General features: G+C 28.2%; 1 protein-coding gene and 3 long non-coding RNA genes across 7 annotated transcripts; 3 read left to right on the forward strand and 1 right to left on the reverse strand.

The window, feature by feature from the left end:
- Positions 1–993: 993 nt before the first annotated feature.
- LOC119688316 (zinc finger MYM-type protein 6-like) lies at positions 994–3,267 on the reverse strand. Its single transcript, XM_038102994.1, has 2 exons — positions 1,585–3,267; positions 994–1,251 (listed from the first exon to the last, which is right to left on the reverse strand). Exons 1-2 carry the CDS (start codon positions 2,614–2,616, stop codon positions 994–996), a joined length of 1,290 nt encoding a protein of 429 aa, XP_037958922.1. The 5' UTR covers positions 2,617–3,267.
- A 6,589-nt stretch (positions 3,268–9,856) lies between these two features.
- Positions 9,857–15,483, forward strand: LOC119689084. Of its 4 annotated transcripts, none has more exons than XR_005253368.1 (6): positions 9,857–10,056; positions 12,343–12,440; positions 12,519–12,762; positions 12,823–12,985; positions 13,054–13,145; positions 15,355–15,483. It is a non-coding gene; the product is annotated as an uncharacterized LOC119689084 (long non-coding RNA). The 4 variants fall into 4 exon arrangements; XR_005253366.1 differs by lacking the exon at positions 9,857–10,056 and adding an exon at positions 11,958–12,159; XR_005253367.1 differs by lacking the exons at positions 9,857–10,056; positions 15,355–15,483 and adding exons at positions 11,958–12,159; positions 13,207–13,350.
- Positions 10,650–11,193, forward strand: LOC119689086. Its single transcript, XR_005253371.1, has 3 exons — positions 10,650–10,828; positions 10,897–10,988; positions 11,050–11,193. It is a non-coding gene; the product is annotated as an uncharacterized LOC119689086 (long non-coding RNA).
- LOC119689089 lies at positions 14,140–14,767 on the forward strand. Its single transcript, XR_005253374.1, has 3 exons — positions 14,140–14,320; positions 14,511–14,607; positions 14,686–14,767. It is a non-coding gene; the product is annotated as an uncharacterized LOC119689089 (long non-coding RNA).
- Positions 15,484–23,749: the final 8,266 nt, after the last annotated feature.

A 23,749-nucleotide genomic window follows, 5' to 3' on the forward strand; every position in this document is an offset into this window, starting at 1 on the left:
TATATATAATTATATTTTAGTCAATTTAACTTAAATTGAAAATTGTAACTTCTTACAATGAAGTTCATGTGATCACTTACAGTTTTATATAGGATCGCATTTTACAAAAGAAGTAGTCTTGTTTTTTGTTTATACACAAATATATCATATGCTTTCTTCCAATAAAAACCTAGTTTGAAAGCAATCTCTATAAATTATTGTAAAACAATTAGAATAATATCTATAAAAACAGATATATAAAAATATTAATGAAAAACGATTTTTATAATTTTTTTAAATGCAACTGGTTGAAGCAACTACTATACAGTGATATTGTTTTTTAGGTTTATCTGGATTATATTGGTTTAAAGTAAAAATAATTATACATAATAACTATATCAACAAAAGTAGACATGTATTAGCTTTTCATAGAAATATATTTTCATATATTGCACCCATAATTAGTAACAATACGCTATAAAGCTTACATTGTACGCTTCAAATATTTATAATTCTCATTAAGTTCATACATTAATTAATCTAACTATAACACATGCATAATGAAAAGTGTTTTCATTTTAATATAATTGTTTTCTTAATATTCGTTTTTTTTTCAATTTTATTCGAAAAAGTAAATATTTTATTTTAATTTATAAATAATGTTATGTACTACAAACAGCACAGATATGCATTTTTCCATTCGGTTATTTAGTGATTTTAAAGTAGTAATTTCTTTGTCTGCATCTTTTGTCATCAATCAAAACCATTATATCATTTTGAGTACTATTTTCTGAAGGGATTCACGTTCATCATAAAATCTATTATTTTGTTTCACAAACACGGTTGCCACTTGAAAATTTTTTTCTGTACCAAAATTGGTTTAATAAGGTACCATTTCTGTAAAAAAGGGTCCAAAATTTTCCTATTGTCTTTTTATAAGAAAATACAATTTATATGAAATGTACAAAAAGTATAAAACAATACAAGTCTTTTTATGTATAATAATTTTATTATTTAAATATTTGGACTATCTTTTTTTGACCATACATAGTGCATATCTTTGTTGTTAAAAAGTTCTTTACATAACATAATATTGTTGAGGGTCTTAAACTCTAATTTATTTCGCAATTTATTTTTAATTAGACTTAATTCAAAAAATTTTCTTTCTGCTACTGCAGAGCTATGTGGCAAAACCATTAAATTATTTACAAATAAATTTAATTCTCTAAATGCTGGCTCGTTGAAACCATTATTTGTTTTCTTAATTTGCTCCCAAAATAAATTGATATTATCAAAATGTTTTATATTTTTTGTTGATAGTCTTAATAATGTCCATTGCGATATAATTTCATCCGGTTCGCACTCAAGTAAATAACTAAAATGAGTTAGTAGCGGTGCAATTGAAAGTTCATCATCAGAAAGTATTTTAGACGGCGTTATAATCTCAAGAGATTTTATATCAGTTCTTGAAAAATCAAAACGCTGCAAAATTTGTGAAACAAGTTCAATATAAAAACAGCGTACATTTTTTTTTATTTCACATATTTTGGATTTTTCTATATTATGATTATCTGTAAAAGTCTCTGCTTTTATTCCCATAAAAACTTTTTCAATGGGCAAAAAATAATTAGAATCTTTAAATTCCAAGGATTCTAATGGCACGTTTTTAACGTGCTGATAGCACATAAAATTGGTTAATATTAACTGAACAACCGCTTCTAGTTTCCTATATAAAAAAGGCAGTCGAATGCTATCAGATTGGAACTCAATATTTAAGTCATTCACAATTTTCAAAATATACGTTAAAAAAAGCATGTAAGCTTTTGTTTCTCGCATTGCCATAAGATTTGCTAAGTCTTTTGGTTTTATATCATTGACTTCAATACACTGCGATAAAAAGTAAAGCTGGAGCGCATCCCATTGTTCAATAATTCGCAAAACAACATGTTGTAATGATAACCATCTCGTTAAAGCTAGACCTAATATTTTGTGAGGTTTTATGTTACAATATTCTTGAAATTCTTTAAATTCTTGAACTCTTTTAGGACTCCATGAAAAATATGAATATATATTTCTACACAATGATTCAACTTCACCTGGTAATTTTTTGCAGGCATAGGCTGTGCACAAATGTAAAGAGTGGTAGGTACACTTTAGGTAAAACAAATTGGTGTCTTTAGTTAATTTAGTTTTTAACCCAGTTAAATGCCCAGCCATAGTATTTGCTCCATCTGTTGCAAGTCCGATTAAATTTTGGATTGGAATGTTATTAGTTAAAAAAAACGATTTTATATTTTGATAAATAGACTCGGCATCACATTTTTCTAGTTCTATGAGACATAAGAACCTGTCTCTAACTAGGCCAGCTAAGTTTTCAAAATATCTCACAACTAAAACAAGTGCTTTTCTGCATGAAACATCAGTAGTTTCATCAACAATTAAAGAAAATTTTGATGTTTTTAACTGCTTTACAATATGTGCATTTGACATTGATGCAAGTTGCTCAGTAATTTGTGTTGCCTTGGTTCGACTGCATTTAATCGCCTTCGCAATTTCAGAATCCGGACAACATACGCGTAGTAGATTAGGTAAAAAATCCATTAATAAAAACGGCAAATTGTGCATAACGCAAAACATAATAAGCGCATATTCTGCATCACGTACTTGTTCATTAAAGTTATTGTTCTTGCATTCTGCCGCAAATTCATCAATTCTAGTTTGACCCTTTTTTGTTGCAATTTTACGTATATGGGTTTGTTTTGAATCGTGTCGTTTTATATGCGATAAGTGGTTAATAATAATCTTATGACATGCAGTGCAATAAGCATTACCATTTTTATTTGTCAACCACGGAAATGTGTTAGTCCATTCTAATCGAAATTTTCTTTTAACTTTTGCAGCCGCAATATTTTTACTAAATCAATATATACAATTATATTAGTTTCAATAATACATATGCGTATATGAATTTTTATTTACTTCTGGACACTGCCATCGCTATCTGTTGAAACACTTGCAGCGTCACGTATATTACCAGTATTACTCGTATCGGTTGACGGTTTTCCTTTACAAAGAAACCTATGCAATGATGTGATTATTAAATACATCTGTAATATGCTAATAAATAAATACAATTACTTCTCCATTTTTCCTTATGAACTTTTTTATTTATTTTATTTTATTAAATTATCCAGTTTTTTTAAGTCTTCGTTGCAAACGTCAGATATGGAAATACCCTTTTTGTTTTTTCGTTCTGTGTTTTTCATAGTGTTACCAATAAACAAAATATAAAATAGTGCAAAGTTGCATTTATAAAAAAACATAATTGAAAATATCCACAATAAAGTTGGGTCGTCAAAAATGTACCATTTTTTGAACATGAGTACCAGAGTACCAAACGAAAAAAAAAAAAAAAAAAGTACCAATTTTGGTACTAAAGTACCAAAAGTGGCAACCGTGTTCACAAATAAAGACTGCAAACCTTTTTGATCCTATTTCGTCTATATCCTTTTACATCATTTATCGATTATAGAGATTTTATGTTGTTTTAAGAGTACTTCGTTTTGATTGTCCACCTCTAAAGTTTACATCTATGGCAACCTTATTAAGTTGAAGATATAATAACAATAGATGCTTTTTAAAAATCATGTACTATGTATAGCAAAAGTAAAAGCTCAGCAAATAAAATATAATACAACTAATAGTTTGAGCTCTATTATTAATACTCGTCTACATTCCTCCGTCTACATTTCTGGGGTGAGTGAAGTGGCCAGTGTTGAGCCATGTAAAGCAGATAAGCACGACATAGATTTGCAATTAGAAAGCAAAATTTTGACAAGGCTAAGGGTATTCGAAATAACAAGATTTTGGCATTTGAATGAAATCCAAACCAAAAAATAAATAACATGAATACTTTCCTTCCGTGAATGTTTTTGTTAATTGAAAATAGCTAACAATTTATAGATTTTTGGGCATATATGAAATAAAGCCAATGTGATTAATTATTAATTGGAAATAAACTTCTTATCATGATTTCAAAATATTCAATAAAAATGGTTAAATAAGGGCAATGCACTTGCACATAAAATAATGTTTTATAAAAAATTGATTTGCAGTAGTTTTTTAAAGGAAAAATCATGCAATAGTAATTGAAATTTCTTTCGTATTCTGGCAACGGTCAGACTGAAAGCTCATCTAAAGACTCTTGTTCTAAAGGGTTCGAATAAAAATGAAAAGAAAATAACAAAAATTTTAATTTTGCTGAAATTACTGTAGTTGAAGTGATCATAGATGCTTGGCTGACCATACAACGCTATTTCGAGTATTGCCAAGTACTCATCATCAATGGTCTTAGGAAATTTTCGAATTTCGTAAATAGTTTATAATTCGTATATAATTTATTTGAACTGCAAATGCGAGGCTGAGAGCTCGTACCTGTGAAATTAGAAGAAGAATATACTTGTTGTAATTTTACAGGTAAAAAGAAAATAGCAACGTTTCTGAACTGATTAAAGAGCTTCAGTGTCTAACTTATAGTAAATTCAAAAATGCTATCGATTTTATGTGTTATAGATATATTATTATCAAAGATTCTATTAGCAATTACTGTGTAACTTTCTTTAAGTTGTGAGTTAAGTGACTAACTTTAAAATTCAAACATCCCTGAGTACGTCACCCATATTCACCCACTAAACTATTTTTCGAAATCCCACAAATTGAGTTAATTTTTTTAAATCTTCCTAGCAGCACTCCCAACTGTCTAACGAGCTCATTATACTGTACACACCTCGAAGGTGCACCACAATTTCTTCAATTAAATTTTAAATTTTTCACAATTTGAATTGAGTTTTTTTTTTAAGGAGAATAATAAAAAATTGTAGTAAAAGGCATTTTTCAATTTATCAACTTCTTCACGCACCAGCAAATTAATAATTTTTCATTATGTCCTTACGACTCGTTACATTTCATTCATTCATTCGTCCTTTGGTTCATTCAGATCCATCCCCTTTATTCCAGTTACTCCAGTATTTCTGAGTTAATTTGGCTGCTTCAGTTGGTTGTTTGTTTGTGCCAATTTCGATTACGATTACAAAGTTATTATTTATTGTTCATCGTTATATTACTATTATTATTATTGTGATTGTTTTTTTGTGTCCTTTCCTTTCCATTCCTTTTCTTCTTTTAATCGCTAAGAAGGATTCAATTTCGCATTAAAAGTAACAACGATAAAATCCACACATAGGACAGGTTCAACGCAGTTCAAATCGAAAGTGAATCGTCTAACAATATATTTTTCTATTTTTCTATTATTTTTATTTTTTTTTTATTTTTTGCCATTTTATTCTTTTCTTCTTGTTCAATTCTTATTGTTAGCATTTCTGCAATTGACTTTTTAATTACGTCGCCAGTTTTGTCGTTATAACATTTCTTTATTGTCAATTATGTACCCGGTAACCTTTATGAATTTCTCCATTTATTCATAGGATTCGCCATAAAATTAGTAACAATAAAACGAAAATATAAACTCGTTATCGCTCGCTGCTTTCAATTTCTTTGACAGGACTCAATTTTAAAACGACGAACGAAGCATTTTAGACACCATGAGCATGGAACATGGAATAAAAGCACCATCTTGCGAAAATGAAGTATTCTATTCTAGACATCTTTTTGTATGCAATTTAACTTAATTCTTATAAATTCTTTAACTTTAACAACATACGTCTAGGACGGTTGAAATATTTTATGAAGGTTATTTTTTTAAATATTTTAGACAGAACTGTAGCCAGAAACTCAATCCAAGACATACTTTCAGATAAAATGCTATATTGACTATACTTTTGTTTACCACTTAGTCATGTTAAGACATATTAATAAAGAATTGACCTTTATACACATGTAGTCATAGATTGATTTTATGTACAATTGGGCGCCAACCTCTCTATTCATCCTTTTTTTTAAGCATGGGTTTAGAATATTTTACTAAAATCATATAAAAATAAATTAAAGCAGTCAATTTTTTTTTTGCAATTGAGCCCATTTAATTTATTGATTTTAGCTTTATATATTTTTTATAATTTTATTTTCTTTTATTTTATTTTAGTTAATATTATTTTATTTTTATTTATATTCTCTTATTTTATTTTATTTTATCTTAATTTTTTTTTTTATTTTATTTTTTTATCTTATTTTAGTTTTATTTAATTTATATAATTTCAATCTATTTAATTTAAATTTATATTATTTCATTTTTTTATATTATTTTAAATTTTTTTATTTTATTATTAATATTTGTTTTTTTTTATTTATTTATTATATCATTTTTTTTATTATTTTAATTTATACTATTTTACTAAATTTATTTTAATTTAATTAAATTAATTTAATTTAATTTTTTTATTAAATGTAAATTAATGTGATTAAATTTAAATTAATTTGATTTAATTTAATTTAATTAATTTAATTCATTTTATTTAATTTAATTTAAATTAGTTTATATTATAAACTATTTTAATTTATTTAATTTATATAATCTTATTACACTTTGATTTTCTTTTTTTTTTTATTTAATCAAAATAAGATTTCTTATTTCGTTTTAGTTTATTTAATTTAATTTTATTTAATTTCATTTTATATTATTTTTGTTTATATTATTTTCTTTTATTATATATTATTTTATTTAATTCCCGTAGAAACATTAGTCTTGTGGTAGGTTTCTTCGCAGCTTTTTAGGGAATTATGGTAGAAAATTAAGTCTCCTATTTAAACATTTTAGTCACTGTTGGAAAAAAGATGATTAAAGTTCCTCACATCTGCTTTATTACTATCCAGCGTATGCGCGGTGTTGATTGACTTTGTTGGAGTTCACTTTTTTAAGGATCTTGGCCAGCCCCAGAGTCTCTCTTTAAAGTGAATTATAGACTTTCGTGACGGTTCCAGGTAAATTTTAAAATATTAAGTTCATATTTAATAAAATAATGGGCCAATAAGACTAAGTGGATCTTTCAGATCAGATAATTTATCGGAAAATAGTAGGCGGCAGATTTAACAAAAGCTTGACCAATTAAGAAAATGTGACATTACTGACAATCTTTTTGAAGGATTGTAAAGTGTAAATCAATAACAGATGAGAAAAACCGGCTATTATATCACTGATTTAAGCCAGTCATGAATCACTGTTGAAGCATAATATATAGATGCAGACAGTGTTAATTTCAGAGACTGATCAGACTGTAGCTTCAGCAAAAATTTTTTTATTGACATTATAGCCATATCGTATTACTGGGGAAAAATCGTATTACTAGAGAAAAGTCGTATTACTGAGGAAAATACCTTACCACTTTTTAATTCTTAAATATCTTCCAAAGTTAAAGAAGGGTTAATGTATTTATTTATAATGATATAATATATTTAAAGTATCAAATCACTATATGAAGTATTGTTAGTTCACTGTTATTGTTTTGATTATGTTTGTTTCTATATGACAAACCGACATCCACAAAAATTAAAACTCAAACTAAACTAGAAACACTAAATGAATAAATTTTCCGAAATTTTCCGAAATTATTACATCGTAAAATTCCACAAAATATTCTAGGAAAATATTGGAATTTTGGTCATGTCGAATAGTTAATATCTTTGGAGAGAATACTGGGATGAATAAACTGAAGTTCACTGGATGTGAACGAAGTGTGTGCGAGTGTCTGAAATTTCGGGTTTATTTATGTGCTCCGTGTGAACTTTGCTCAATTGCGGAAGCGCAATGTTGACACGTAGCCACTTTGCACGTTAAAGACAGATAACACAAGTTTGTGCGCTCCCAGCGAAATGACGTCAACAGCTTTCATAAGAGGAGATGATAATGATGACAAATCTGTTGGCTAAACACATATTTCAGCCTACATACAAACGTAGACATATATGCGAATATATACGCATTCGGGTACATGTGACATATGTAAATATGTGTGTTTGATGCAAATCTCCACCAAAAGCAAAAAAAACATACTTGAAATTCTTATGCGAAGAATGCGAATCAATGTATACGTATATGCAGACGACTGTACAGACAGGCGGACGAACAGACGGTGGATGGTAGATGGTGAATGTTGGACTTATATACCAAACAAACATTTCCAGCAATAACCATAACGGAGGAGCAACAACAGAATTGCATATTACAACAATTACAATAAATATTTTAGGTTAAATAAATATTTGTCCCAATTCATTCACAACAAGACAACAACAAAAAACATTAAGCCCAGGGGGAAGGGGAAAACAGTATTTCGTAGAGAAATTAAAAAAATATTTCACACCTGCACACCTGCACTCCAAGGTAAACGATGACATTGGAACGCAGCCAAAACGAAGCAAGTTTGCTAAGAAACTGCATCTGAATGAGAGGAAGCGGAAACGAATGGAACTAATTGAATAAAATGCTGCAGTCGGTCACTTGGAGCATCTTCTCAACAGTAATAATTTATCGAAATATATTTATATGTTCACCAATTATTTAATTACTTTCAGCAACATTTATAAAAATTAAATTATTTATAAAAAAAATTGCTTTAACATTGTACTATAAACAGTATCGAAATCTTCTTTCAAGGAGCATATTTTACTGAAATAATAATTTTGACTAGGCAATCAATAAACTGAAAAATAACAAATTCTTTAATAAAAATATACTATATATGCAAAACTAATTAAAGTTATCAACAAACGTTCAGTGAACATTTAGCAACTCAGTGTTTAAGCAGTTTCGAAAAAGCAGTATTAGGTTTTTGGGCGCCCCTCCTCTCTTTAACACACTCAGCGATATCTTCAGTATTAGCATTGACCAGACTCTCGCCTTCGTTAGTACTTCTGGCTGGTTCCAGTTAGACCTTCTTCCATGCACTATTACAAGGAATGGTAGATTCAAAATGGCTTTCTTTGCTTATTTGAGGGGGATTAGTTCCTCTCTCTCCTCTAACTTAACTAATAAACTTGGAAAAAGAAAATGACTTTCACATAACGGAGCGATGGTATTTCACACTACAAACTTAAATTACAAAAAGAAGAATAAATATATATCTATATATATACGCATATATATATATATATATATATTTTCACTCTTTTTAATAAATTCATTAAATGATTAAAATATTACAACTTAGTATATTACAAATTATTTCATAATTTAATTTTATGAATATATTAAAATATAAGGAATTAATGTAATTAGTATTCCAGGACTGGAAATAATGTTTGCATAGGAATACATCAATGAGAATGATTTTAGAAGATATAAGCAATATCAGCTGATTTTTCAATTACAGCATTAGAGCTTGAATGTGTCTCTTTTTTGGGTTCGGCTTAAAAGCAACCTTCACTCATTCTAAATACGGTCAAAAAATTTTCAAAAACGAAATCGATTTATCCAATAATTACTTTTAAGATGGAAGTAAAACAGTAAAATTAGGATGGAAAGGAATTATACCAATTTAAATATAATGAATGGTGAAAGAAAATGAACACCTCAAATCTAGATAATGTAGCGTTATCACAAAGATTGTGCAGAAGGGACTGCAATGTTAGAGCTATTGCAGCAAATGCTTCTACTTCGGTCGTGATTAAGATAAAAATGTATCAATTATCGGGAAGGTGTACACTAGGGTCTGACCATATAATATAAATCATTAGTGGAGATAACGATATAAATGTCAAGATCTCTAACCATCTGAAGAAAAACTCAAGATTTTAAAGTATGCTAATCACAACAAGAAGAAGGTTTATTTAAGGATGAATAATAAATCATTTAGATCGAAAAGAATAATTATATAGTAATCAAAGTAGACATAAATTTAAAGAAACTGACTAGTAAAATTAAAAAATAAAAATTTTTGTTTTTTCTAAAAATTCTAGCGTTAACTTCAAAATTTCTTGTTGTATCAATCTTGGTCGTATTGGACACTAGGACACTTGGACATTAAAATGTAGCATCCAAATAATTATAACAATTAAGTTTGTTATATATATTATATTTCTGTTGATTTGAACACATCTCACATCATCACAAATTTTAAAAATAAGGTGAGTAGGAAATTATTTCAGAGTTGCGTGGTTAGTTGCGTACTCAATACGAGTACAACGGTTTAAATATATATATCAGATTTTTTATTATCAAAATCTATATCCACTTCTTTTTAAACTTTTTTCAAGGAGGCACCATTCTATCCATCCGTGCCAAAAGAATAGGAAAACTATACCTCAATTTTAAACCATATATAAACTTTCATATAAACTAAGTTAAGAAAGAGGTGAGTGAGATTATTAGATTATCTTACACAAATTAATTCCAAAGATTTCATTAAATTATAATAGCATTTCGATTTAAGATTCTTTCTCTATAAAATTTCTTTACACTGGATAAAAATTTCCACATATTAAAATGGAGTGAAGTTAAGGATACGTGTTGTTTCATTATACACTACTATAGATAATGATTCCTTCGACTTCGTAAATTTTTATAATACACATTTCATTTATAAAAATCTTACTATATATCCTTACCTTATGCAAGTTTCTTTGGTTAACAGTACTATATTAATATATAATATTCATTATTTAATAAAATACCAGGTAGGTGAAACTTCAATTAATTATTATTTATTATATATCTTTAATTCAATGAAATCGTAGATTTTTTTTGAAGAGAGTTTCTCTTTTGGTTATCAACGGATATAATGAATGATTGACTGGTGGAAGGAAGCACATACAATATTTAAAAGCAATTACAATGAAAACATATATATACATGTATATATACATATATGAAAATTTATAGTACAAATCTATAATGAAAGTGAGTAGTACATATATGGTATATCGAAATCTTCATATTATGCATATGATTTCTTTTGTATTCCCTAGAAATAACCCCAAAAGAATTACTTTAATTAAAACTCTCAAGTGGATCAAAGTAAATCTGTTGAAATCAATTAAGCATATCACTTGAGATATGTGTAAGAAAATATTAATATATCTGATTTGATGAAAAATTATATTATAACTCATGAATTTCAGATACCTGATGATTTTACAGGATTTATTTAAGCGATCTTTTATGGGATCATTACTTAATTTGTGTTAATTAACTAATTACCATTAGTTTAATTTGATCTTGATAAAAACTTTCTGAAAAATAAATTTAAAATAGATATACGTATATTTGTCAATTGTTTTACTTCGATTTTTATAATATGGTGGTTATCTCGTATAGATTTGCATTTTTAGGTCCTGATATTGCTTATTTGAGAAGACACTTGTTTTAGATTCTGCGACACCAAAAATTGTATGCTTTTCTAATACCATGATATTTACTATATTATAATTGTCTACTGTTTTTATAAATATTTGATTTGAAAAAAAATTTCTTGGCTTTAAAATTCAATCCATCCGATGAAGAATAATGTAGGAGATGCAATTTCAAACTCACCAGTGATGAAATAATGAGTATACTAGTATTAATTCAGTTACGATTAACTCTAACCACAATAAAGCAATATTATTGTCTATTAACAAACTAGTCAATTTACCAGTTCCAGAACTCTAAAATCGAACACGTATAAAGTAGGTTACGAAGAACCTAGTATTATAGACTGTCAAACTAGTAAAAAATTTACATTGATTTTAGTGTAATATGTTAGCAATACTACACGATTAAGTCATTACGAGTATGAAGTTTAAAATTAATCTTTATAATCTTTACATATATTGACGACATTGATGTGGAATGTAGAACGATATGAAGTCAAGAACTCTCTAAATATCTGAAGAAAAACTAAAATCAGATTGAGGTTTTAAAATATTTTAATCACACAAGAAGAAGGTTTATTTAAGGATAAATAATAAATCATTTAGATCGAAAAAAATAATTATATAGTAATCAAAGTAGACATAAATTTAAAGAAACTGACTAGTAAAATTAAAAAATAAAAATTTTTGTTTTTTCTAAAAATTCTAGCGTTAACTTCAAAATTTCTTGTTGTACCAATCTTGGTCGTATTGGACTCTTGGACACTTGGACTTTAAAATGTAGCATCCAAATAATTATAACAATTAAGTTTGTTATATATATATTATATTTCTGTTGATTTGAACACATCTCACATCATCACAAATTTTAAAAATAAGGTGAGTAGGAAACTTATTTCACATTTGCATGGTTAGTTGCGTACTCAATACGAGTACAACGATTTAAATATATATATCAGATTTTTTATTATAATATTAGAAGGACTAACTAAAACGAAAACTATTAGAACTATTATGCTTTTAACCTTATCTATATCCACTTCTTTTTAAACTTTTTTTAAGGAGGCACCACCCAATCCATCCGTGGCAGAACAATAGGAAAACTATGTCTCAATTTTTAACCATATATAAACTTTCATATAAACTAAGTTAAGAAAGAGGTGAGTGAGATTATTAGATTATCTTACACAAATTAATTCCAAAGATTTCATTAAATTATAATAACATTTCGATTTAAGATTCTTTCTCTATAAAATTTCTTTACACTGGATAAAAATTTCCACATATTAAAATGGAGTGAAGTTAAGGATACGTGTTGTTTCATTATACACTACTATAGATAATGATTCCTTCGACTTCGTAAATTTTTATAATACACATTTCATTTATAAAAATCTTACTATATATCCTTATCTTATGCAAGTTGCTTTGGTTAACAGTACTATATTAATGTATAATATTCATTATTTAATAAAAGACCAGGTAGGTGAAAATTCAATTAATTATTATTTATTATATATCTTTAATTCAATGAAATCGTAGATTTTTTTTGAAGAGAGTTTCTCTTTTGGTTATCAACGGATATAATGAATGATTGACTGGTGGAAGGAAGCACATACAATATTTAAAAGCAATTACAATGAAAACATATATATACATGTATATATACATGTATGAAAATTTATAGTACAAATCTATAATGAAAGTGAGTAGTACATATATGGTATATCGAAATCTTCATATTATGCATATGATTTCTTTTGTATTTTCTAGAAATAACCCCAAAAGAATTACTTTAATTAAAACTCTCAAGTGGATCAAAGTAAATCTGTTGAAATCAATTAAGCATATCACTTGAGATATGTGTAAGAAAATATTAATATATCTGATTTGATGAAAAATTATATTATAACTTATGAATTTCAGATACCTGATGATTTTACAGAATTTATTGAAGCGATCTTTTATGGGATCATTACTTAATTTGTGTTAATTAACTAATTACCATTAGTTTAATTTGATCTTGATAAAAACTTTCTGAAAAATAAATTTAAAATAGATATACGTATATTTGTCAATTGTTTTACTTTGATTTTTATAATATGGTGGTTATCCCGTATAGATTTGCATTTTTTGGTCCTGATATTGCTAATTTGAGAAGAAACTTGTTTTGGATTCTGCGACATTAAAAATTGTATGCTTTTCTGATACCATGATATTTACTATATTATAAATGCCTACTGTTTTTATAAATATTTGATTTGAAAAAAAATTTTTTGGCTTTAAAATTCAATCCATCCGATGAAGAATAATTAATGTAGGAGATGCAATTTCAAACTCACCAGTCATGAAATAATGAGTATACTAGTATTAATTCAGTTACGATTAACTCTAACCACAACAAAGCAATATTATTGTCTATTAACAAACTGTTCAATTTACCAGTTCCAGAACTCTAAAATGGAACACGTATAAAGTAGGTTACGAAGAACCTAGTATTATAGACTGTCAAACTAGTAAAAAATTTACATTGATTTTAATGTAATAGCAATACTACACGATTAAGTCATTACGAGTATGAAGTTTAAAATAAAGCTTTATAATCTTTACATATATTGCGTGAAAAGGGCACATTAACTACTGACGACATTGATGTGGAATGTAGAACGATATGAAGTCAAGAACTCTCTAGATATCTGAAGAAAAACTAAAATCAGATTGAGATTTTAAAATGTGTTAATCACAACAAGAAGAAGATTTATTTAAGGATGAATAATAAATCATTTAGATCGAAAAGAATAATTATATAGTAATCAAAGTAGACATAAATTTAAAGAAACTGACTAGTAAAATTAAAAAATAAAAATTTTTGTTTTTTCTAAAAATTCTAGCGTTAACTTCAAAATTTCTTGTTGTACCAATCTTGGTCGTATTGGACTCTTGGACACTTGGACTTTAAAATGTAGCATCCAAATAATTATAACAATTAAGTTTGTTATATATATATTATATTTCTATCATCACAAATTTTAAAAATAAGGTGAGTAGGAAAATTATTTCACAGTTGCGTGGTTAGTTGCATACTCAATACGAGTACAACGATTTAAATATATATATCAGATTTTTTATTATAATATTAGAAAGACTAACTAAAACGAAAACTATTAGAACTATTATGCTTTTAACCTTATCAAAATCTTATATCCACTTCTTTTTAAACTTTTTTCAAGGAGGCACCATCCAATCCATCCGTGGCAAAAGATTAGGAAACTATGTCTCAATTTTAAACCATATATAAACTTTCATATAAACTAAGTTCAGAAAGAGGTGAGTGAGATTATTAGATTATCTTACACAAATTAATTCCAAAGATTTCATTAAATTATAATAGCATTTCGATTTAAGATTCTTTCTCTATAAAATTTCTTTACACTGGATAAAAATTTCCACATATTATTAAAATGGAGTGAAGTTAAGGATACGTGTTGTTTGATTATACACTACTATAGATAATGATTCCTTCGACTTCGTAAATTTTTATAATACACATTTCATTTATAAAAATCTTACTATATATCCTTATCTTATGCAAGTTTCTTTGGTTAACAGTACTATATTAATATATAATATTCATTATTTAATAAAATACCAGGTAGGTGAAACTTCAATTAATTATTATTTATTATATATCTTTAATTCAATGAAATCGTAGATTTTTTTTGAAGAGAGTTTCTCTTTTGGTTATCAACGGATATAATGAATGATTGACTGGTGGAAGGAAGCACATACAATATTTAAAAGCAATTACAATGAAAGCATATAAAAAAATTTATAGTACAAATCTATAATGAAAGTGAGTAGTACATATATGGTATATCGAAATCTTCATATTATGCATATGATTTCTTTTGTATTCCCTAGAAATAACCCCAAAAGAATTACTTTAATTAAAACTCTCAAGTGGATCAAAGTAAATCTGTTGAAATCAATTAAGCATATCACTTGAGATATGTGTAAGAAAATATTAATATATCTGATTTGATGAAAAATTATATTATAACTCATGAATTTCAGATACCTGATGATTTTACAGGATTTATTTAAGCGATCTTTTATGGGATCATTACTTAATTTGTGTTAATTAACTAATTACCATTAGTTTAATTTGATCTTGATAAAAACTTTCAGAAAAATAAATTTAAAATAGATATACGTATATTTGTCAATTGTTTTACTTCGATTTTTATAATATGGTGGTTATCTCGTATAGATTTGCATTTTTAGGTCCTGATATTGCTTATTTGAGAAGAAACTTGTATTGGATTCTGCGACACCAAAAATAGTATGATTTTCTGATACCATGATATTTACTATATTATAATTGTCTACCGTTTTTATAAATATTTAATCTGAAAGAAAGTGTTATTGCTTTAATATTCAATCTATCCGATGAAGAATAATGTAGGAGATGAAATTTTGAGCTCATCACTGATGAAATAATCAACGGCAACCACAGCTAGACAATGTTAATTTTCATGAACAAACTAGTAAACTTGCCAGTAACGAGGTGTGTTATGCTTGAATAATTGAAACCTATAATTGAGATATCTAAAGTAGGTTACGAAGAACCTAGTATTACAGACTGTCAAACGGATGAACACGTGAGTGGAGAACCAAAGACAGCTAAAGATAGTAATGAAAAACTTACATTGATTTGAATATAAAAGTAATGTTTTACCAATAAGTGATTATTAAGTTGAAAATTCCTCTTTATAATTTGTACACAAGTTTTCGAAAAAGGTGGATTAAATACTGACGACGTTGATAAGAGATGTAAAATCATACGATGACAATTAATATCAAGAACAACAACTTAGTATTGAATTGATCAGATATCGGTGCCAATTGGAATTATGTGTTTGCCATAACTTCCACTTCTGAGTCACAGCACCTGGTGTGACAACGCAACTCTATACCGACTGAAAGCAAATAAATACAATCATTCTTCCCGCGTAAATTGTGGTTTTAACCACAGCCGCCGCGACACTGCCAATCTCATATGATTAGGACAGTTGATGCTGTGGGCACTGATCCCCGCGGTACCGGATACATAACTTCAGCCAGGTGACGTAAGTGAAAAATCACTCACTATCAATTACACTCCAAGCAGTGCCGGGATTCTAACCTTAGCTTAAATAACCATTTGAGTTGATTATTTGGAATGCCACTAAACAATTTTACTACAAAACAACTCTATGGAACGTTAAACCATTATCTGGGGTGTGAAGAAAGCAGACAAATGAAGCCATAACTGTATAAAAATTCAGTAAAAAAATTCAGAATCAAACAATATATAGCGTCTGGAACTCCACAATATTTGCTACTGTTTGGTTACACTGCTTATAAGAAAGTGAACTAGAAAATTTAATCGTATCCTAAATCATGACTAATTTTTAATTATACGCATTTTAATTAAGCTGATCTCTTAATCCATAGTTTAAAAATTATTAACATGTGAAGTTTATAAATAATAGAAACCGTTAGAGTTTAGAAAGTCGAGGGGATATATGCTAATGTTTCTAAATTATTCATATCATAATCACCTATATTATACGATAGTTTTTATTTAAAACTAAAATACTGCCTTTTATTTTTAATATAAGTTAAACACATTATCTTTCATAGGCTTAAAATTATTCTAGAACAAGAAGGTATTCTATGACCATTTTTTGTGACAGGCAAATAGTGAGAGGAACGTTACCGCCTTAGCAGCAAAGTCAAAAGCTACTTGACCAATCTATTCCAAATATAGAACCTCTGACTTAATTTGCAGAAGCAAATCAGTGGTATCTAGGTTAATATGTGTCTTTACAGGACACTGGTCGGCATGGAGCTAGACGCGGTCTACCCTATGGTACCTCTTGCAGTGCGTGTCTGCCAGCTCTCGAAGAAATCACACCAGAACACTTGATGTGTCTTTGTCCGGGTCTGGCCAGAACTAGGCTTAAGTTTCTAGGCCAGATTCTTACCTTCGTAAGTGCCCTGGTTCTAGTCTGACCTCTTCCCTACTACCCACTATTACGAGGTGTTTGTGAATTCAAAACGGCTCTTCAGCTAATTGAGATGGATTCGTCCTCCCTTCACCACAACAAACTAACTAACTAAGAAGGTATTAATATTGTTCTCAATTGCTTAAAATTTTTTAAATAAAATTTTTTAAATAATATAAGTTTTCGAAAATTTAGCATTTGAAAATAATTTCCCTGAAGATACTTTCCTGCATTTAAGTGTTGACTTTATTATTATTATACTAATTTTTGTTTCATTTGAAGTAATAAATAAAAATTTTTTGTGCCACTAAAAATGATAAGCAATTTGTTTTTCCCTCGCATTGGGAGTTGCCATTTTCAATCAACAGAGAGGAACCCACATAAATAAAATTGAAAACGTCAAAGACTGAAGTTTGGCAAAATATTTGGAAAGTTCAGAGACATTTATGTACGTGCTTTGACTGTGATTACGTGTCTACAGCAGGAGTACATCACATTGCATACATTAACTGTGAAGGAAAAGCACTTAAAAAGGTTCTCTTTTAAACTGGTACCGATGTTAAGTATTTATATAGCGGGACCACACGAATTTTGTCGATATTCGGTATTTAGATCAATGCAATTTCTATTGCGAAATAATTTAAATTTTGTATGTTTTCATCCTTTTTCAAGAATTAAAGTAAACTACATTTTTTGCTTTCTTAGATACGGCAAGTATCGTATCTTATGTTTTCAACACAATTCAAACGCACGCGTAAAACCATTTGAGATTATTAGTGTTTATTTGAAAGTACACTGAATGTACACTGTATGTACACTGAATGTACACTGTATGTACACTGAGTGTACACTGTATGTACACTGAATGTACAAATATCAAGGAACCGCAACTGAAATGTAAGGCAATGTGGTCGCACATCTTGAAGCAGTTACTCTTATTTAATAATTTAAACGTTGACTGTCAATTCCACCGAATATCCTTTTGCCACGTGTTTGAGTTTCCTTTGTAGATTTGTAACGTTTCGCTTTCGCAATTCTGAATTGCATTCGACACACGTTTTCTTATGCAACACGTAGCTAATAAAAACTGATGAAGTTCATCGATATGAATTTGTGTAAATATTTATATATACAAACAACACTAAAAATCCAAAAAATATAAAATTAAACTGGTTAAACGGAGCTAATCGAAAAGAACAACATGTGCGACATATAAAATTTTCTGAATGCCTTACATTCATCTTCGGTACAATTGAACGGAACTCTTAACAGAAACATTAAACTCAACAATTTTAAGTTCTCGGAATTCACTACTATACAGTGTACTATGGATAATCTGAACAGAGTTCAATGTTTTTTTAATGTAATTACCCACCACTAAGGCACAACATCACGGTGTTCTTAACACACAGGTGAGTATAATGCAACGATAAACGCCCCTATTCAAATTTCAAGGAATTTCGCCGGTACCAATTGAATGTTTTCATTTGAATTGATTTCCTCCTTGGGAAAAAACGAGCTCCACTTAACACCTCTGCTGATTTTTGGGAAATAGCACCCGGTTGTATAATGCAATTCCACAACCAATGAAAGTAATAAATGCAGTCATCCTATCCGCGTAAGTTTTGGTTTAGTAGTAGTATATACTAAAAGTAGTATATAGTATAAGCACAATATAATATAAGTACTATATAGTATAGGTATAGAATAATTAATATATATTTTGGTTTCGTAGTAGAATATAGTATAAGTAACATATAGTATAAATAATATATAGTGCAAATAGTATATACTATACGTACTACATATTATAAATAGTATATAGTGTAAGCAGTATATAGTAAAATGTATATAGTAAGTCAATTTTAAAATCTACTTCCGTCTGCTGTTCATGATGCACATAAAACAGCAAAAGTAAGAATTGACCAACAGAAAACATGTTTGGTGTTTTGCCAACAGCTGTACTATTTGGTTGCGATCTACTGCTACACCTACCATATTCTTTCTTGATACCATCTGATTCTTACTTATTTCGGTTTCTACAAAAATAATTTGAATTTGAAATCTTTACTTCAAATACAGACACCAAAAATAATCAGAATCAGTTTTTTGCCAGCAAAGATTTTTTTGCCAGTTTTGCATATTTGCCAGCCCAAGAATTATATGAGCGTAGAGTCTGCTATAAAAATAGTTCTGGACCAAAATGGACAATATTTAATAACTCAACAATATTTATGCACTATAAAAAATCTTTAATTTTATAAAAAAAACTAATTACTGAATTAACTAAATATATTAGTAGAGAGGTTTCGAACAATAGCGAACTACAACAACAAAAATTATTTTTATATTATTTTAATTAAATGAATTTTTGGCTCACCATACAGCTGTTTCGAGTATTGCCAAATACCCATTATCTGGGGTCTTTTTTGTATTTAATAATTAGTAAATCATTTTTTTTTTGAAACTGCAAGTACCAGGAATCGAACTCGTGCCCTGCCAAATTTAAAACTCAGAGTCAGCGCTGCTTAATCAACTGACCAATTAACTGTTAATTTGCTGTTAAAGTTTATTAACAAATGCAGTTGCTGTGTTTTATATTAGAACGTAATCATAAACTAGCTGTAGAATAATTCAATTAATTAATTATAATTTTATTTTTAATTGTAATATTTCAGTAATTGTAAAATATATTAGTATTAAAAATACTAGTCTTTAAGTTGTTTTCATTTATAAAAAAATTTTTTATCCATTTCTAACCTATCTATTGTTGGAGACAATAAAGTTGTTAGCTATAGCTTTTTCTGGTCGTCAAATGAAGTTAGCAGAGTAGTATTATCAATGATATAACAAATATTATAATCATTGATAAACTTTTAAGCTATCAGCATTAAAAATATTTCAATTTATTTTTACTTAAAAATTGTCTTTTATTTTATTTCAGTTCCTTAGTTAGTAGCCCTTAAGTCAACGAGTACTTACAGGCACTTAGTGTTTCGAATTGACACTTAAGTGAGCATTGCAAATACTTGTTATATGCATAAAGCAAAGATATATCATAATTCTGAGACTTATTTTTTTATATTTTTCATTCATCTAATATTAAATTAATTATTATAATAGTAGAAAAATTTGTGTTTCAAAAATATTTGTTTAAGTTGCCTAAGATTTCACCTTAAAAATCACTTAATTTCGAATTGTTGAAAATCTGCACTAAACATTCACCATTTCTCAAATTTCCTTGTCTCTACATAGAATAAAAAAGTGAAGTAAACTTTAAAATTGAGTATAAAACAAAATGGTCTTTTGGCAAGGACCTATAAGCCTGATAACATTTTTGCAATAAATCTTGTCTTTTTACTGATGGCAGGCAGCAAAGCAGAAAAAATATCAAAACCACAACAGCAAAAATGTGGCAGCAGCTTCTGTGGAAAAAGATTGCCTAAAACAACCTCGAATTTTTTAACAACAAAGCAATTTTTCGCGATTTATACGCTGAATTCGCTCAATTTAGTATTCAATTAAAAGTATGCAATTTGCAAGGAGCTTAAGTATTTTGCCTAAAACAAAATCAACTGAAAACACTTCCCACCATGGCATCCTCGCTCGTTCGGATGCCTTCATGCCTTCGAACTGTTGCGGTGTAATGCCAGTTTCATGCCAGTTTCATGCCATGCCGTAGAGGTAAAAAAGAGGTTTAAGCTCCGAAACATACACAAGCGCTCCTGATGATGATTATTTGATAAAACACGAGAACCATTCGCACATACATCCTGTATTGGCTTTTTCAAAAATGACTGAAACACACAGCTCCTCACTTTGAAGAGGAGCTGGAAGAGGAACTGAATATATGTAAGTGTGAAATTCAATACTTTTATTACATTTTATATCAAATGCTTTAAAAATTATAAACCAGGATTTTGCATTCATTTTAATATAGACAATTTATGTTATTTCAAGATAAATAAGTACAGTCAAATATCTCTATAAGGAAGACCTCTCCATAACGAATTCCTTTCTATAGCTAAGTTTTGTTGACACAGCGATTTATTATATGTTTTTATATACTTGAATCTCTTTATAGTAAACCTCTCTATAGCTAATCTCTCTATAGTTAACCTCTCTATATAACGAAGACCTCTCTATAACGAAGTTTTCTCCATGCACCAAAGTCTTCGTTATATAGATGCTTGACTGTAAATAATAATAATTATTAAAACAAAATTATACATACTTTTTCTGTATTTGTGGATTTATGAAATATTGTTGTTTTCTGTGTTTATGGGAAAGCAAAGCAACAAAGGATCATATCATACATTTATCTTAGAAAATAAGAGAAGATCACACAATAGAAAGTCAAAATATCGCAAATAAAGCTCTCATTGAACCGTGTCAGATAGTTTTGTCACCTTTCTTTCCCAACATTACTTTTGGCAAAATTAAAGAAGGTATCTTGACTGTACCACTGAACAATACTGTTGTAGTCAACAGAAAGCCATGTCACCGTCACCAAATTTTAATTCCTCTCTTTCTATCATTTTCAATTTTTTCATTAGCATTAAAAAAAAAAAAATTCACATTTGCGTGCTTGAACATATAAGTCAAGTACGACACTGGGTCAGTTGACTAATGAACACTGACTTTGAGCTTCAAATTTGGTAGGGTACGAGTTCAATCCTTGATACTTGCAGTCTCACAAAAACTTTAACGATTAATAAAATATAAGAAATAATTCCAAAAATGATGACAGGTATTTGACAATACTGTAAACACCAGGATAGTTAATCAAAAATTCAATTAATTAAAAATAATAAAAAAACTATTTGTTGTTGCAATTTCACTACTGTTCGATAAAAACCACTGTATTGAAAACAATAGTTTATATTACGATTTAAGTTCATTTCATCAAAACGAACGTTAAATGTCATTTTCTAACAGCCTTTTTCGTAAAACGTTCCTTGTACCAGAGTTTGGATGATCCTTGGATGATCCAAACTTAAACTGATTCCTTGTACCAGTTTGAGTTTGGATAAGGAAAAAATAGCATATTCTTTATCTGGATACGGTTTTTGCGTAAACAAATGTCGTAACGGTATTACAAAATCAAAAGTCAATTAGTTTTGATTTTCGTTTTCAACATTTTTTATGTGTTTTTCACTATTGGCAACGCCTATTTTATGTCGATTTTCTGCTGTTTGGAAAAGGTTATAGGCTCAAGAGATTTGTTTTTGCCATTGATTTTCGATTGAACAAGGAATGGTTGATGTTGTTTATAATCGTTGTTTTTTAAATAAATAAAATAATATGAACAATAGTCTTGTTGTTGTAATTCATTACTATTTGAAATACCTTTCTAATAAAGGTAGTCTCTTTCGTCATAATTGACATTAAAAACTAAATTTAAAATAATAAAATGTTTTATTATATTTTAAAAAATATATCAAACTTACATTCTTTCCTCCATTTTCTTTCGATACAAAAATTATTCAACGAAAACAAATGAAAGCTAATAATCTTTCGTTAAATTTTAACTTTTCCTAACGAATGCCACATCATTTTTGTGTATCGTTACGTTTTCGTTCGTCAAGCTGTCAGTTGGTTTATCTCTGTGCTTATTATACCATAGTTTTGGAGTACATCAAAAGTATTCTTATTCTTCTCTCTAATGAATAATTCATTTTACGGAATATAGACGACAAATTCATATGAAATTTAAAATTAACTTCATTAAAAATTTGTTATTCATCAAAAAACTTTTGTTCATTTTATGTCAAAATTTCATTTATCTCAAATTTATTCTAAAATTTTTTTATTCATTTCCCTTATTTCAATACTTTATTATATTAAATACAGTTTTTGCTGAAGAACTTTCTTTCTTTGACGCATAATTTTACTATAGTCGGTCTCCAATGCGACCTATCTATTGCTTATCACTATAATATCGTACCAAATTATTGGGAATTTTATTCTATGCAGAGATATGCTCTAACTCTACATATATTTTATATATGTTTTACATAAAATTGCTTTAGTGTAAACAGTTGATTCTAATTAAAGTCCAATTAAGGATTGTGATATAATATGATGATGAAGACTAACGACACAAGAGACACTTAAAGCGTCATTTACCCTCCCTTTTTTTGCTTTCTTTACTCCAATATTATCCATTATTTTAAAGTTCGTAACTCGAAACGGAAAATCCCGCCCATTTCCAGTAAATTTGTCTGTGGTATTAATTACTGTGCGCCCACGTTTATTAAATCGAATATAAACTTTCCTTCTCGTATAGAAAGCTATATTTTATAGCTTCATTATTTTGACTTGTGTAAGTGCGATGCAATCAATATATTCACTTAGAAAATAATCAAAACACAGTAGTCTGGCAACTCTAAATAAAATGTCAATGTAATTCAAAAAAA

The sequence above is a fragment of the Teleopsis dalmanni genome, chromosome X (assembly GCF_002237135.1).
Source record: "Teleopsis dalmanni isolate 2A chromosome X, ASM223713v2, whole genome shotgun sequence".
Taxonomy (NCBI): domain Eukaryota; kingdom Metazoa; phylum Arthropoda; class Insecta; order Diptera; family Diopsidae; genus Teleopsis; species Teleopsis dalmanni.